Raw genomic sequence first — 14,441 nt, forward strand, 5'->3', positions numbered from 1 at the left:
AATTTGATTGTGAACTCAATTATTTACACTTCAAAGACGACAAGTTTTTAATCTTCCTTGTAATCCAGTTGTATCTCAGAATTTGCTGTCTATTATACCTGGAATTCAGTATATTGTTGACTGAAGGTGATATTATCTTTACTCACTCTGTGTTGATGTGGGCGAGTAGCTGCATGGACGTGTAACCAGCCTGTAGAAAACTCTCCTCGTAACGCTCCATCTTGATGGCCCTGAGCCAATCGCCCACCGTCCCACAGGATGAGGGTGTCAGTGGGGAACGCTGGTCCAACAGAGGGTGAGAGGGTCTGAGGAGGACGAGAGGGACGTGTTAAAATGCATGTAATTGCCCATATTAAGATGATGTCATGAGTCAGCCTGCAGCGACACAAATCTAGAAAGGCTGCCAAAGAGAGGAAGACTCGAACAGCTTTCCCTGGAGGGGAGGGGGAGGGGAGAGGCGAACATGTGACAGACAGATATGTGCTCATACTGAGACTTGATTGACAGACTGACAGGCCAACATGCCGAGAGGGGAGGGGCAAGACTAACATACAAGAGGCCATGCTGTGCGGATGAGAGCCAAGCTAATGAAATGATGGACGGAATGAGAGTGACTAAACCTAAAACAGGAACCGCTATGTTCTTGATTGACAAGCATTGTTGGGCTAAATGCATTACTGTAATCACATTACGTCTCCTGTGAAGAAGTAACTATTTTTCAGTAATCCTGCCCAACATTAATTGTTTTAGTCAACACGGCAACATAGAACCAATAGAAATACAATTGAAATATGGGTTACACTTTATTTTGATAGTCCGCTTTAGACATTCTACTAACTATAAGCAACTACATGTCAACTAGCAGTCATTAGAGTATTAGTAGACTGTTTATTTTGATGCTCCCCAACAGACATTCTACTGACTATAAGTAACTTTGCAACTACATGTCAACTTATTATACTAACCTAAACCCAAAAAATCTACTAAGAGTCTAAAGAAAGTTTGTTGACATGTATGTTACTTATAGTTAGTAGAATGTCTAAAGTAGACTATCAAAATAAAGTGTAACCGAAATATAAGTGTCCCAGAATTTATTTGACCCTAAAATCAAGAAATCAGTGGGCAATTTGATGCATGCTTTCCACAGTAATTCTGTGTAACAAAAGAAATTGTTTGTAAGATTTAAAAAAAGGGCTTAGTGGTTCTTTTGCTGTGTTAGGCCGCAATGCTCTTTGAAATAACGGGAATAATAAGTGATACGGAACTGTAACGGATGTGAAACTTACCCTGCCCCCTCTTGGGCGGTGATTTTAAGTGAGGCGGGGTTGCGAATTAGCTTGTCGAGCGCTGAGACAATGTTGGAAAAGCGTGGCCGTGCCGTCCGCTCCTTCTGCCAGCAGTCCAACATCAGCTGGTGCAGGTATGTGGGACAGTCAGGGGGAGGCGGCAGCCGGTAATCCTGCTCTATGGCATTGATCACCTGATTGGGTAAAACAGATTATGTTAATGAGGGTGGGATGAAAGTGGGGAAGTGAACTGAAAATGTTTTAGGGACGAAGGATGTATTAGTGAAGATATATGTATAATGTATAATGACAATATTAGCACTTCTAAGATATTATTTTTAGTTTCGGCCAGATATTGGAAAGATCTTTTGTAATGTACACTATCATTCAAGTAAGATTTGTTTTTTTAAAAAATATGCTCTCCAAGGCTGCATTTATTCGATCAAAAATATAGTAAAAACAGTAATATTGTAAAATATTGCTACAATTTAAAATAACTGTTTTTATGGAAGCTTGTTTCCGCCACTGAATAAAAAATATAATTTGCGACTCTTTTATCTCACAATTGACTTTTTTCTAATTTTTACTTAATTGCGTGATATAAACTTGCAATTGTGAGATATAAACTCGCAATTCTGAGAAAAAAGACAGAATCGCAAGTTCATATCTCGAGTTGTGAGATAATTACCTTCTTTTTTTTTATTATTCAGTTGCGGAAACAAGCTTTCATAGTTTTCTATTTGAATATATAGTAAAATGTAATTTATTCCTGTGATCAAAGCTGAATTTTCAGCATCATTACTCCAGTCCATTCTAATATGCTGATTTGCTGCTCAAGAAACATTTCTGATTATTATCAATGTTGAAAACAGTTGCGCTGCTCCATATTTTTATGGACACTGCTTTTTTTCAGGATTCTTTGATGAACCGAAGTTCAAAAGAACAGCATTTATTTAAAATATTAATCTTTTGTAACATTATTAATGTATTTACTGTCACTTTTGATCAGTTTAATGCATCCTTGCTGAATAAAAGTATTAATTTCTTTAAAAAAAAAAAATCATACTGACCCCAAACTTTTGAACAGTAGTGTAACTGAAAGCAATATCTGAAAGCAACATTTTGACTATTGGCATAACAAAAAAACTGTCACAACGTTAAACAAAATAAAATGTCAAACATTGCAAAAACTTACATCCTGGTTGCTCATGTCCCAGTATGGTCGCTCTCCAAACGACATCACTTCCCACATGACAATTCCGTAACTCCATACATCTGATGCGGAAGTAAATTTACGGAATGCAATGGCCTCGGGAGCCGTCCAACGGATTGGAATTTTTCCACCCTGAAAGAAGCAGATCAGTTATGTTCTGATAAATAATGGAGATTCAGATCATGATGCATGAGTTGAAAATAATACTTGGTTGCATTTTTTCCCTTAAAAACATTGAGTCCGTGTGAAGTGCCGAAGCATTTGCTCTTACCAGTGAGCTGGTGTATGTAGGATCAGACGAATTCTCTTGCAGGAATCTCGACAGACCAAAGTCGGACACCTTGCAGACCAGGTTACTGTTGACAAGAATGTTCCGTGCGGCAAGATCCCGATGTACGTAACTCATTTCGGAGAGGTATTTCATTCCCGATGCGATGCCGCGCAGCATCCCGACTAATTGTATTGGAGTAAACTGGCCATCATTGAGCTGGAGAGAGAGAAGGATCTATGTCAGAGAGTCCTTGAGATGTTCATGTCAACAAACATGCACCACTAGATCCTACGCATACTTACTCTCAGGAACGAGTCCAGAGCTCCATTCTCCATGAACTCTGTGAGGATCATGACGGGGCAGCTGGCTGTTATTATGCCTTCCAGGTGAATAATGTTGGGGTGCTGGAACTGGCCCATGATTGAGGCCTCGGACAGGAAGTCCCGCCTTTGCTTGTCTGTGTATCCACCCTTAAGGGTCTTGATGGCAACATAGTTCTCCTTCTTACCAGGAATCCTCAGCCGTCCCCGACAGACTTCGCCAAATTCGCCTAAAATGGCAAAATAAAGCACTCAATTTTTAACCATTTTTTAACCAGGTTGTGACTGTATTAGGTGATAAGCATCGCATAGCGGTATGTTAAATATCAAAGACAAATGACCGAATATGTGACTCCACCGTCTGAAAATAAATTATGTGTCCGAAAGAAATAAATGTTGTGAGGGAGGAAGACTTGCCTGCCCCAATAACCTCTTCGATTTTGACAAATGAGACATCAATCTCCTTAGCAAACTCTCTCACGGCCTCATTAGGGTCTTCGTAAGTGAATGGATCGATGTAAACTTTCACTCCTTGGAGAGAAAAAATGTCAGTTACTCCATTAATCAAAAAAGCCACAACTTAACCAGAATGCGTAATTTAATAAGATATTGCAGTGCTCACCTTGACCCATGAGATACTGGCCATTTTTGTCACTCAGTTCTGGATCTTTGAAATGATTTTGCTTTCTGTGAACAGAAAAGGGACAGTGGAAGTGATATAAGTATATTTTGCCAGAGTATATACTTCTTTCAATGATAAGATTGGTAAAAAACGAGTGAACAGTGTAATATGCACAAACAACAAAACTTGTTTGAGGTTTTTAGACATCAATGCCCTGCAAAACTGTAATTACATTTTCAAGGATTGGGGAAAATCCCATGGCAGCATGACGCTTCAAGCTATTAGCAATTTCACAGCTGAGCGAGTTAAAGTTTGACTTTAAGTGTTTAGCTTTTCAGTTCAGTCTTTATCCACATCCCAAGTCACCAATTGCCCAACGCTTTATGTTAACTGCTGGTTTGCTACTAATTTAGCGGATTGAACATGTTGTTGGCCACTTAGTAAGGTATTTTTGGCTGCTTGACCACAGATGTCTTGCTGGTTAAGCTAGTTAACAAGCACTAGCGTCCAAAACATCCAAAACATCTGCTTGTCTCTTCAGCAAAGGCATAGAAGTTTGGTAACTTTACACTAAAAAATGTTGGCCTAAAAATAACCCAAGTTGGGTTGAAAATGGACAAACCCAGCGGTTGGGTTAAATGTTTTCCCAACGTGCTGGGTACTTTTATTTAACCCAACTATTGTTTAAAAATTATTATATGGCTGACTTAAAATGAACCCAAATAATTCATAAAATGGACAAACCCAGAGATTGGTTTAAATGTTTTATTTAACTCAATTATTGTTTAAAAATGACTGTATTGCTTGCTTAAAATGATCCCAAAATATGTTAATGTTTAATAAATGAACATTTATTAAAAAGTTTAATGAATAATAATTAAACCATAAAAATTTATTAAATTGCTTATTAATAAATGTTCACCTTTTGATTACTATTGTTCCCTCTAGTAATTATGTGTCTGAATTTTAATTTCCAACTTATTTTGGGTTCATTTTAAGTCAGCCATACAGTAATTTTTAAACAATAGTTGAGTTAAAACTACCCATTAGGTTGGGCAAACATTAACCCAATCGCTGGGTTTGTCCATTTTCAACCCCACTTGGGTTGTTTTTTAACCCAGCATTTTTTAGAGTGTAGTACTAATAAAAACGTGAATTATTTTAAAAATAAAAACATTAATTTACTTGCATGTCGTGCACCATTAACCACTGTAAGAAAATGCAAGTGTATACAAGTATATATGCAAGTGTGTCGTTAAATTATCGAATTATTAACTTAAAATCTCAGAGGATACTTCAAGTAAATATTTTACATCTAAGGGGTTAAAACGTCCTTTCTTTTGGCCAAACTCTAAGACTGGCAAGTAAAAAACAGCATGCATAGTGAAAAAGCTGAATCCAAAATGCTAATTAGTTTTGAGAAACGTTAATTATACATATATTTAACTCAATATTAAAACACATCACGCAATAAATGTGTTGTTAGCTTAGCAGTGCGCTAATGTCAAATTGTATCAATTGTGAGTCAGCGCACGTTTTTTAGTGAGCTCGCAAAAATACTTGACACTGGAAACTTGTTGTGTCATGCCTGGTTTGGGCTCGGTGTGAGACTTTGTGCTTGTTGCGTTTCATGTTTTTGTTTTTCGTCCTGTGTTGTAATATTACTCTGAGCAAAGAATGAACTGAATGCACACTAAATCCCTCTCTCCACCCCACTCTTCCTCTTCCTGTGTCTTTGTCTTTTACCTCAAGCTCTCATTCCTTATTCATAGTGTATTATACTCTAACGCAGTCTTAAATTACTCAAGTCGTTCTCCTTGTTATTCTTGTTATTTTCTTCTCTCTCTTTTTCACTGTATGTCCTTCTCACTGAATGAATGGAGACTTTGCTTAATAGTCTTTGAAATCTTAAAAGAATTCAGTTTATTTTTTTACCCTAAAGACACTCAAGTCTGTATTCTAACGTTTAGAGTCAAAGTCAACAAGTTAATATGAACTATTATTATTAGCTAATATTATTAACTATTATATATACTAATATTAAGTTAATACTTGGATAAAAACATGAGAACTGAGAACTTCAGAGCTTGGAAATGGCAACTAAATTTTCCAAGTCTATCTTTCGCCCTGATTTCCCAGGACTAAAATAGCCCCGTTAGTCCCACCCAGTGCTGATGGCAGGTCTGGACCGGAGGCTCCCGGTGTGTGTGTGTGTGTGTGAGATTGACTGTAGGGACTCTCCGTTTAACTGGGTGTGAAAGTTTGTGTACGTAATGAGTGCAAATGTGAACAATAACGTAAACCTCCATACGTGCGCGCTCCTTTAATCTTAGCTGTTGGTACGTGGGCACATATACGGCCCGTTTATCAGCAATATCTGAGTTTGCATGTACACTGGAGTGTATGTTCATTGTGTAAACACACTTGCGCTTAAAGAAGTGTGTGTATGTGTGTGCTACCCCAGGGTCACGACTATTGTTCTGCTGATTTGGCCTGTGGAGACTGGGGTGGGACAACTGTATCCTGTCTCCACTTCCCTTTCTCTCTCTCTCTCTCTCTCTCTCTGTTCCCACAAATTCATGCATCTAAAAATGACTGTTAGGAGAGTCTGATCACTTTGGAAAGCTATGTCAGCTCCTTCAGCTCAAACAGGCTGATGTATGCAAAGCCACAGGCACATTAAGACGTTGTCACTTAATTAGACCCACACACAATTAATTTTTACCACTTTTTCTGCAATTGTTGTGAGGAATAATCTGTGCAATTCTGCACTGAAGTGATGTAAAGGTGAAGTGTGTCATTTGATGTGTTATTATATTATTATTTATATACTATTGTAGCATTTATTAATATTTTTAATTAGTTTATTTTTACAATTATATTTAATTTTTTTCTTACATTTTAGTAATTTTATTATGTGCTTTTGTCCCCGTATTTTTTATATTTGTATTTATCTTTATTTATTTTTTTTCAGTTGTAATTTTCTACTTAAAATTATTTTATTTCAGTTAGCTGTTTTTTAGTAAAATTTAGTAAGTTTAAGTTTAATCAAATTTTTATATTTTATTTTTATTTCAGCTTTATTTTAGTTACTGAAAATTAATTTTAATAGTTTTAGTCAGTGTTGTTTTAGTATGGATTGATATACTATTATAGTTTTTGTTCATATTTTGAATTCGATTTTTATACTTTTTAGTATTCATTTTAATATTTAAGTGTTTATATTTTTATGTGCTTTTGTAAATTTCTATTTAATTTTATTTCTATTTTAGTTGTAGCTTTAGTAATTGTAGTACTTCTACTTAAAATTATTTCAGTTACTAACTTTTACTAAAAACAGCTAAGTTTTTTAAGTTTAAGTATTTAATCAATTTTTTATATTTTATTTTTATTTCAGTTTTATTTTAGTTACTGAAAATGAACATTTTAATAGTTTTAGCCAATGTTGTTTTAGTATCATTGATATACTATTATAGGTTTTGTTCATATTTTGAATTACATTTATTTTTTAAATATTTTTTAGTATTCATTTTAATATTTAAGTTATGTGCTTTTGTCAATTTTATTTTTTTTATACTTCAATTTACCTTTCATTTATTTTTATTTCAGTTTTAGTAATTGTAGTGCTTAAAGTTAATTGCCAAGGCAACATTTCTAATTTAATTAACCATTTAAGTTTTTTAATCTAATATTTATATTTTATTTTAGCTTTCTTAAAAATAATTTTTAATAATTTCAATAATAGTTTTAGCTTTATTGCAAACATTGTGTGCAAGCATAATGACCGTTTCCAAACAGGTTTCCCAAACACTCCTTCTATATTCAATGCTCAATAAAACAAGTAGTCCAAAACCTGTACTATTGATTGAACCAGATGACATAAAATGTATGTTGTTTGAACCAACAAACAACCAAACAAAGAGCTTACTTGCTTAAAACTTACATAACAGTTGCCTTTTATTAAGCCAGGCCACGAGAAAGTCTCATAACAGCACCTTTATATATGGTAAAATGAGTTAAACAGTGCTGAGATTTCTACAGTTTTATTGCTTGCTGATTGGCAGCATTATTAAAAATAGCCAAATTATTTAATAAACAAGCATGCAAGGGACAGGGCATGTGTGAATGACGGCTGTACGAATTCTGTGGAAATCTCTGGAGCTTTCTGCGGACATGCAGGCCCAATTATAACAACCTCACACTCTCTTTTGCTTGTTGGTCTCTTGTTGTACCTTATACAGTAGATTGCAGCGGCAATGACGATGATGAGGAGCAGCATGCCCATGGCTATAAGGATCCCAGTAACAAGCAGCGGAGATGAGGAATCATCTTCTAGGGAAATAGAGAGAGGCAGACAGCCAAAGTGAGAGAGAGAGGGTTTAAAAAAGGCAAAAGGTGTGATACAATCTCAAAAAAAAAAAAATGTTTTCGATCTGCACAAGGAAAAAAAAAAAAAAAAAAAAAAAAAAATCAATAAAATGCCTTCTCTAGGGCACAAAAAGTTGGGCATTAATAAAGTACCACAATACTAAGCTAGACCTTTTCTTACCGTCGGGCAGAGTTCGAAAGACGATAGCTTGACCGAAGCTGCCATAGCCGGCAAAGGTGCGGGCGCGGACTTGAACCTCGTACTGCGTCGCCCTGCGCAAGTCGCTCAGCACAACCTCATTGACATTGCTCTCCATATAATGACAGGAGTTCTCCTCAAAGCCACGCTCCTTTCAAAAGAACACACACCAGTATCTTCCATTAAAATCATTTAGCTGATTCTCCACGTACCATTTCTGAGCTGTTTGAATATATTAATTGTTAATTAGTCTGGCAGGTTTGTAGTGTAAACAGTGAACAGCTGTGCCACAGAGAGAGATCAATATAACACAAGCGGTGAGAAAAATGGAGCAAGTGGGGAGGATGGAGAAAGAGAAATAGGGAGAGGTCATAAAAATAGACTGTCTGTATTTCAAGCTGAGGAGAGCAGAGGAAATGGAGGTATGAAAACAATACTGAATTACAATATGAGGAGAATTCACATTTTCCTGAGAAAAAGCTTTGTGCTCTTATTCACTGTAACCAATGTGAGAAATCCTGAAATGTAAGCAAGACAGGCATTACTTTTATACTTTTAAAAAGCGTACTTGTTACGGAAATAATATACTTAAGTGCAAACTGAATGTGATATTTTCAGACACTTAAATGCACGTTTATTGCAATCAGATGAGAATGTATTATAGTTTAAATTGGTATTAAATAGGGATGCACCAATATGAAAATTTTGGCCAATACGATAACCGATAATTCTTTATATTTGAAAGCCGAAAACCGATATATTGGCCGATAAATCTAAATCCAATTTTTTATATCATTTTTGAGAGCCTGATTACAAAAACAAAAGTCTCACCATTAAAAACCATGTCCCAAACACACAATTATAATGTTTTTATTATAATTTTATGTAGCCTATATGACAGACTTGCGCTTCACATGTTGAACTTAACTGTATTTTCCTTTTTGAAGCGATTTCAATCATATTTCAAGCAATTCAAGAGCATAATGGTGAACGGTGTGCATTTGAAGTGTCTCAGCTGAAGGAATTAATCCATTATTTATCAGCCTTAATTTATCAGCCAAATTTTCTTATCGAGCCGATAACGATGACATTAAAAATGAACATATATCGGCCGATACCGATATGGTGGCCAATATATCATGCATCCCTAGTATTAAATTAAATTAGCTGAAATCTGAAACTTTAGTTTGGGGTTCAGTTCTCACTATCATCTAACCATTAACTATGACTTTTGCCTCGATAAACTCCTAATTACTGCTCATTAGTAGTTAGTAAGGTAGTTGTTAAGTTTAGGTATTGGATTAAGAGATGTAGAATATGGTTATGCAGAATAACGCATTCATATAAGTCCTAATAAACAGCCAATATCCTAGTAATATGCATGCTAATAAGCAACTAGTTTATAGTGAGAACTGGACCCTAAACTTAAGTGTTACCTACATCTTTATATGTAATTCATAATTACTTCTATTTTTTTGTATATACCAGACTAGTATAGTGTAGTATAGTTTACCTTCTCACAGTAGCGTAGTTGATACTGTAGGATCCTGTAGTGCGAATGGGTCGGTGTGTTCCAGTGCAGCGTCAGGCTGGATTCTGTGGCTGTGCTCTTCCTCAAACCCGACACCAGCACAGGAACTGCTCAAAACACACACACACACACATACATGAGCAATGAAAACATTCACTGATCACAAGTTTCATTCATATGCAGCTGCAGTGTCTCTGCGTCTCACCGTTGGGGCTGGTGGTGATGTTGATGGTCTCCCCCGCGGGCCCCTGCAGACTCAGAGAAGAGACCCCGTTGAGGGCCATCACGGTGAAGCTGTAGGTGGTGTGAGGTCGGAGTCCCCAAATGCTCACGCGTCGGCCCTGGATCCCAGTTTGGGAGGGCCGATAATTCACACCGTCCCCGCATAGTGCGCAGGGGCTCCTGGGGGTCAAGCAAATTCGACACTCCACACTGTAGGTGAGGTCCGAGCGGCCCCCGCTGTCTAACGGTTCGCTCCATTCCAGCGTGAGAGACGTGTCATTGACCTGAGGAACGGGGCTGCGAGGGGACGAGGGCGGACCTGAACAGGACAACTTTCAATTATTCATCTGTTTGAAATGTCTGCAATACCCAGAATGCAATATAAAAGCCAGAATAGCCATTAGCTTTTTTTTCCATCCAAAGTTGAGAATTTATCTTTGGAATATCGCATAAAACATTTGAGAATAATGCATTGTTTTCATTCCATGTGTTTCACAAAAAAAATAAAAAAAATCACCACATCCTGGAAAAATACGTGCAAAATAGTTGCTGCAATGGGGGAAGCCACCGTGTCAAAGGAGCGCACAGACGAAACGCAATAAACGCTGTCATGTTTCATGACCTAAAGCATAAACTATGGGAAGACAAGCGGGATTTAAACTTTGTGCTTGGTACGTTTTTCATCTTCAAACCAAATTGGGTCTTCAGCCAACAATGTTCTCTCACCATTCCTGATTCTAACACACACTCTCAGCGGTCGTTGTGGCCTTGCGGGCAAAAACGAAAGCTGATGCTCTCCATGTGTTTTTCCATCATAGTTTATGTGCATGTCTTCAATTCGGATTAAAAAAATAATAATCCACCTCAATTGAGCACTTATGTTTTTATGACTTATGGGCATCTTGCTATTTCTATCCAGCGTTTTTCATTCAATATCCGCATAAAATTGGCATAAGAAAAAGTGGATGGAAACATAATGTAGACCAGAATGAAAAGAGGAAGGAAAGTGCATATGACCCTGGACCACAAAACCAGTCATAAGGGTCAATTTATTTTTTGAAATTGAGATTTATACATCATCTGAAAGCTGAATAAATAAGCTTTCCATTGTGTATTGTTAGGATAGGACAATATTTGGTCAAGATACAACTATTTGAAAATCTGGAATCTGAAGGTGCAAAAAAGTCTAAATCACCTCTAAAGTTGTCCAAATGAAGTCCTTAGCAATGCATATCCACTCATAAAAATTCTATTTTGGGTTACAAAATGCAATAACTCCATTTTGATTAATTTAAGTAAAAAGGTGTTTTCTTTACCAAGAAAGTGGCAAGATGAAAACCGCTATTTTCTGTTTCAAACTTTCACATAGCATCTTTTGGTTATAAAAACATTAAAAATTCAAATCAAAATTTTGATTTTAAAAAGTTTATTATAAAAACATATTATTTTTTCCCCAAAATGCAATAAATCCATGACACTTTTTTTTCCAAAATGCAATTAATCCATCAATACAAGTTATTTTTCAAATTGAAAATACACAACAAAGTAAGCTGATTCACATATATGACAGAGTCTGAACTTTGCCAATATTTATCTTATATACAGGCATTTTACTAAAAATACATTCAGCCGTCGCTCCCAAAATGAATTCAACGTGTCATCTTGTTAATGTTATAAATTAATTATTTGTCATTACCGATTAAAGAGTATCTGACGCCACCGCACGATTAAATAAACACATTTGCCGAGTACATTGGTATTAAAAACAGCTTTTTAAAAAAGCCTTCAGTGTTTACAGTGTGTGGAATGGCGCGCTGTGATTGGTTGAGCGGATATATCGTGTTCTGCAGAAAAAGGAGACTGGCGTTTGTTGCGTTTTGGAAAGAAAGGGAGAAAACATGACAGAATAACACGACGGATATCACATTTTGCGCAAAATTAATAAATTACTTTTCGATACCAGCCAGATACAATACTGATTTTGGCGGAAAATGGCGTTTATCGCGTTTTGGAACTCTTCATATATTTACGGTAGGAAATTTACTAAATATCTTCATGAAACATGATCTTTACTTAATATCCTAATGATTTTTGGCATAAAAGAAAAGATCATTTTGATCCATACAATGTATTGTTTGCTATTGCTACAAATATACCTGTGCGACTTATGACTAGTTTTGTGCTCCAGGGTCACATATATATCAGTTCCCACTGAATCTCCCAATAATGTCTTAGTGAGATAATATTTAAATGCTTCGTTTTATGATCAAAGCTCTGTAGTTTTAAAACATATAATTCAATGCAATACAATGATGACTGAGAGATGAACAAATAAACCTTCCTCAAATGTATTATTTTTGATACTGACACTTTAAGATGATTTTTCTAAAAAATGTATGGATAATCATGTTAACCTAAGCTGTTTCAGTCCAGTAAATGTTCATCTTGAAATATCACTATAAATATATGTTATTCTTGTGTTTACTTGATAAAAATCAGTCAAGATTTCACAGCAAAAAGATACATGTATCATGACCTAAGGAGGATGTTTTTACAATTATATTAAAAGGACTTTTATTTGCTAAAAAAGTAATAGATTGTGTACAACAGTTTTGATCATGTTGATAATTAAGGCCTTAATAAAGTTGCATATCATATTTGTTACAATATGAGTTATAAGGGATGTGAGGAGCTGTACTCACGTGTGCAGGGTGTATCTGGACTGTCGGTGGGAGCGCGGTGGAAACCAGGGCGACACACACACGAGGCAGAGCCCGTCTCTCCCATGTGACTGGAGTCAGGACATGCAGAACACGGACCAGGACCAGAACCCATCTTAAAATGACCCGCAGGACACGCTGGACAGACACAGAGACACAACATTTATATAATCAGCTTTACCCACTAATTTTCCCATGGCTTTGCTGGTTTTCTAGCTAAACCAGCATAAACCAGCCTATTTAGTACAGCAGAGAAACAACAAATTTTGAGAAAATAAGCACTGTATGATAAAACAAACATACTTTCCCATCAAATAAACACACACACACACACACACACTCTCAAGAACTTGCTGTCTTAAGCACAAACCTCATTTGTCCTTTTGTGTCAACATTAAACAATCATTTAGACAACAATTCAAACAAGCGCCGGTGTCTATTTCAGTTGATGCTGCTTTAATTTAGGATTTAAACCGCTTCTGAATCTCTGTGTGGCAAACGTCTGCTGTACGATATGGAAAATGACCATGTTCTTCTACGTGTTTAGCTACTCAATCATTTGATTTATAGCTGTTCGACTGACACGGCAGATAAAACCCACACACGTTCAGGCTGCACAAGAAACTTGAGTCATATGCACTCACATCGCTACACACATACAGACACACGCATGTACAAATGAGCAATGCAGAGTCTCATGAGACAGGAAAAGACGGGCTTACAGACCAGTTTCATTTCATAATCAGCTCTCCACAACCCCTGTATTGATGGAAACACATCTGGATTTGATTAACATCAGTTTCACTCAGACCAAAACATATGGTCTGAATTATCCTCCTAGTTAAAGCAGCTTTACACTGGTGGGTGTGTGTGTGTGTGTGTGTGTTTCATTTGAAACATTTCCATAATGAACGATAAAGATCCTTCTAACTTCAGCGCTCTGGTGGTTTTACAGACATAAAGTTGCCATTACTGTTCACATCCATATAGAGATGGACCGATATAGAAATGTATTAATTATGAATCTATACCATTTTTAAACAAAAACATTTTAACCTATTTTTAAACAGTGAGTAAAATCAGTAATCAAAACATAAGTATACACTACCGTTTAAAAGTTTGGGCTCTGTAAGATTTTAATTTTTTTTTTTTGAAAGAAGTCTCTTCTGCTCACCAAGGCTGCATTTATTTGATCAAAAATACAGTAAAAACAGGAATATTGTGAAAAATTTTTACAAATTTAAAATAACTGTTCTGTATGTGAATATATTGTAAAATGTAATTTATTCCTGTGATCAAAGCTGTATTTTCAGCATCATTACTCCAGTCTTCAGTGTCACATGATCCTTCAGAAATCATTCTGATATGCTGATGATATAAACCGTGATACTTTTTTTTTTTTTTTTCAGGATTCTTTGATGAATATAAAGTTCAATAGAACAGCATTTATTTGAATCTTTTGTAACATTATAAATGTCTTTACTGTCACTTTTGATCAATTTAATGCATCCTTGCTGAATAAAAAACTAATTTCTAAAAAAACAATCATTAACCCCAAACTTTTGAACAGTAGTTTATAACTTGAGTACTTTTGACCTGCCACAAGCCCAAGGCATATCTATGTTTCATAGACACACACTGTGATTTAAATCCCATCTAAATTGAACATGTCTGTTTTTCTCGCACAAC

At 36.0% G+C, this 14,441-nt stretch overlaps 1 protein-coding gene across 3 annotated transcripts in view; it reads right to left on the minus strand.

The window, feature by feature from the left end:
• ephb4a (eph receptor B4a) overlaps window positions 1-14,441 on the minus strand; it is a 51,072-nt gene that overhangs the window by 2,607 nt on the left and 34,024 nt on the right. For 2 of the 3 annotated variants that reach the window (XM_048189777.1, XM_048189779.1), the window contains exons 5-16: window positions 12,735-12,890; window positions 10,016-10,351; window positions 9,793-9,917; window positions 8,262-8,430; window positions 7,945-8,044; window positions 3,713-3,777; window positions 3,508-3,621; window positions 3,073-3,320; window positions 2,771-2,986; window positions 2,482-2,631; window positions 1,287-1,480; window positions 147-305 (exon numbers count right to left, since the gene is read on the minus strand). In XM_048189777.1, coding sequence (XP_048045734.1) covers window positions 147-305; window positions 1,287-1,480; window positions 2,482-2,631; window positions 2,771-2,986; window positions 3,073-3,320; window positions 3,508-3,621; window positions 3,713-3,777; window positions 7,945-8,044; window positions 8,262-8,430; window positions 9,793-9,917; window positions 10,016-10,351; window positions 12,735-12,890 — 2,032 coding nt within the window. The remainder of the gene's footprint in view (window positions 1-146; window positions 306-1,286; window positions 1,481-2,481; window positions 2,632-2,770; window positions 2,987-3,072; window positions 3,321-3,507; window positions 3,622-3,712; window positions 3,778-7,944; window positions 8,045-8,261; window positions 8,431-9,792; window positions 9,918-10,015; window positions 10,352-12,734; window positions 12,891-14,441) is intronic. The other variant, XM_048189778.1, reaches the window with a different exon arrangement.

The sequence above is a fragment of the Megalobrama amblycephala genome, linkage group LG4 (assembly GCF_018812025.1).
Source record: "Megalobrama amblycephala isolate DHTTF-2021 linkage group LG4, ASM1881202v1, whole genome shotgun sequence".
Classification (NCBI taxonomy): domain Eukaryota; kingdom Metazoa; phylum Chordata; class Actinopteri; order Cypriniformes; family Xenocyprididae; genus Megalobrama; species Megalobrama amblycephala.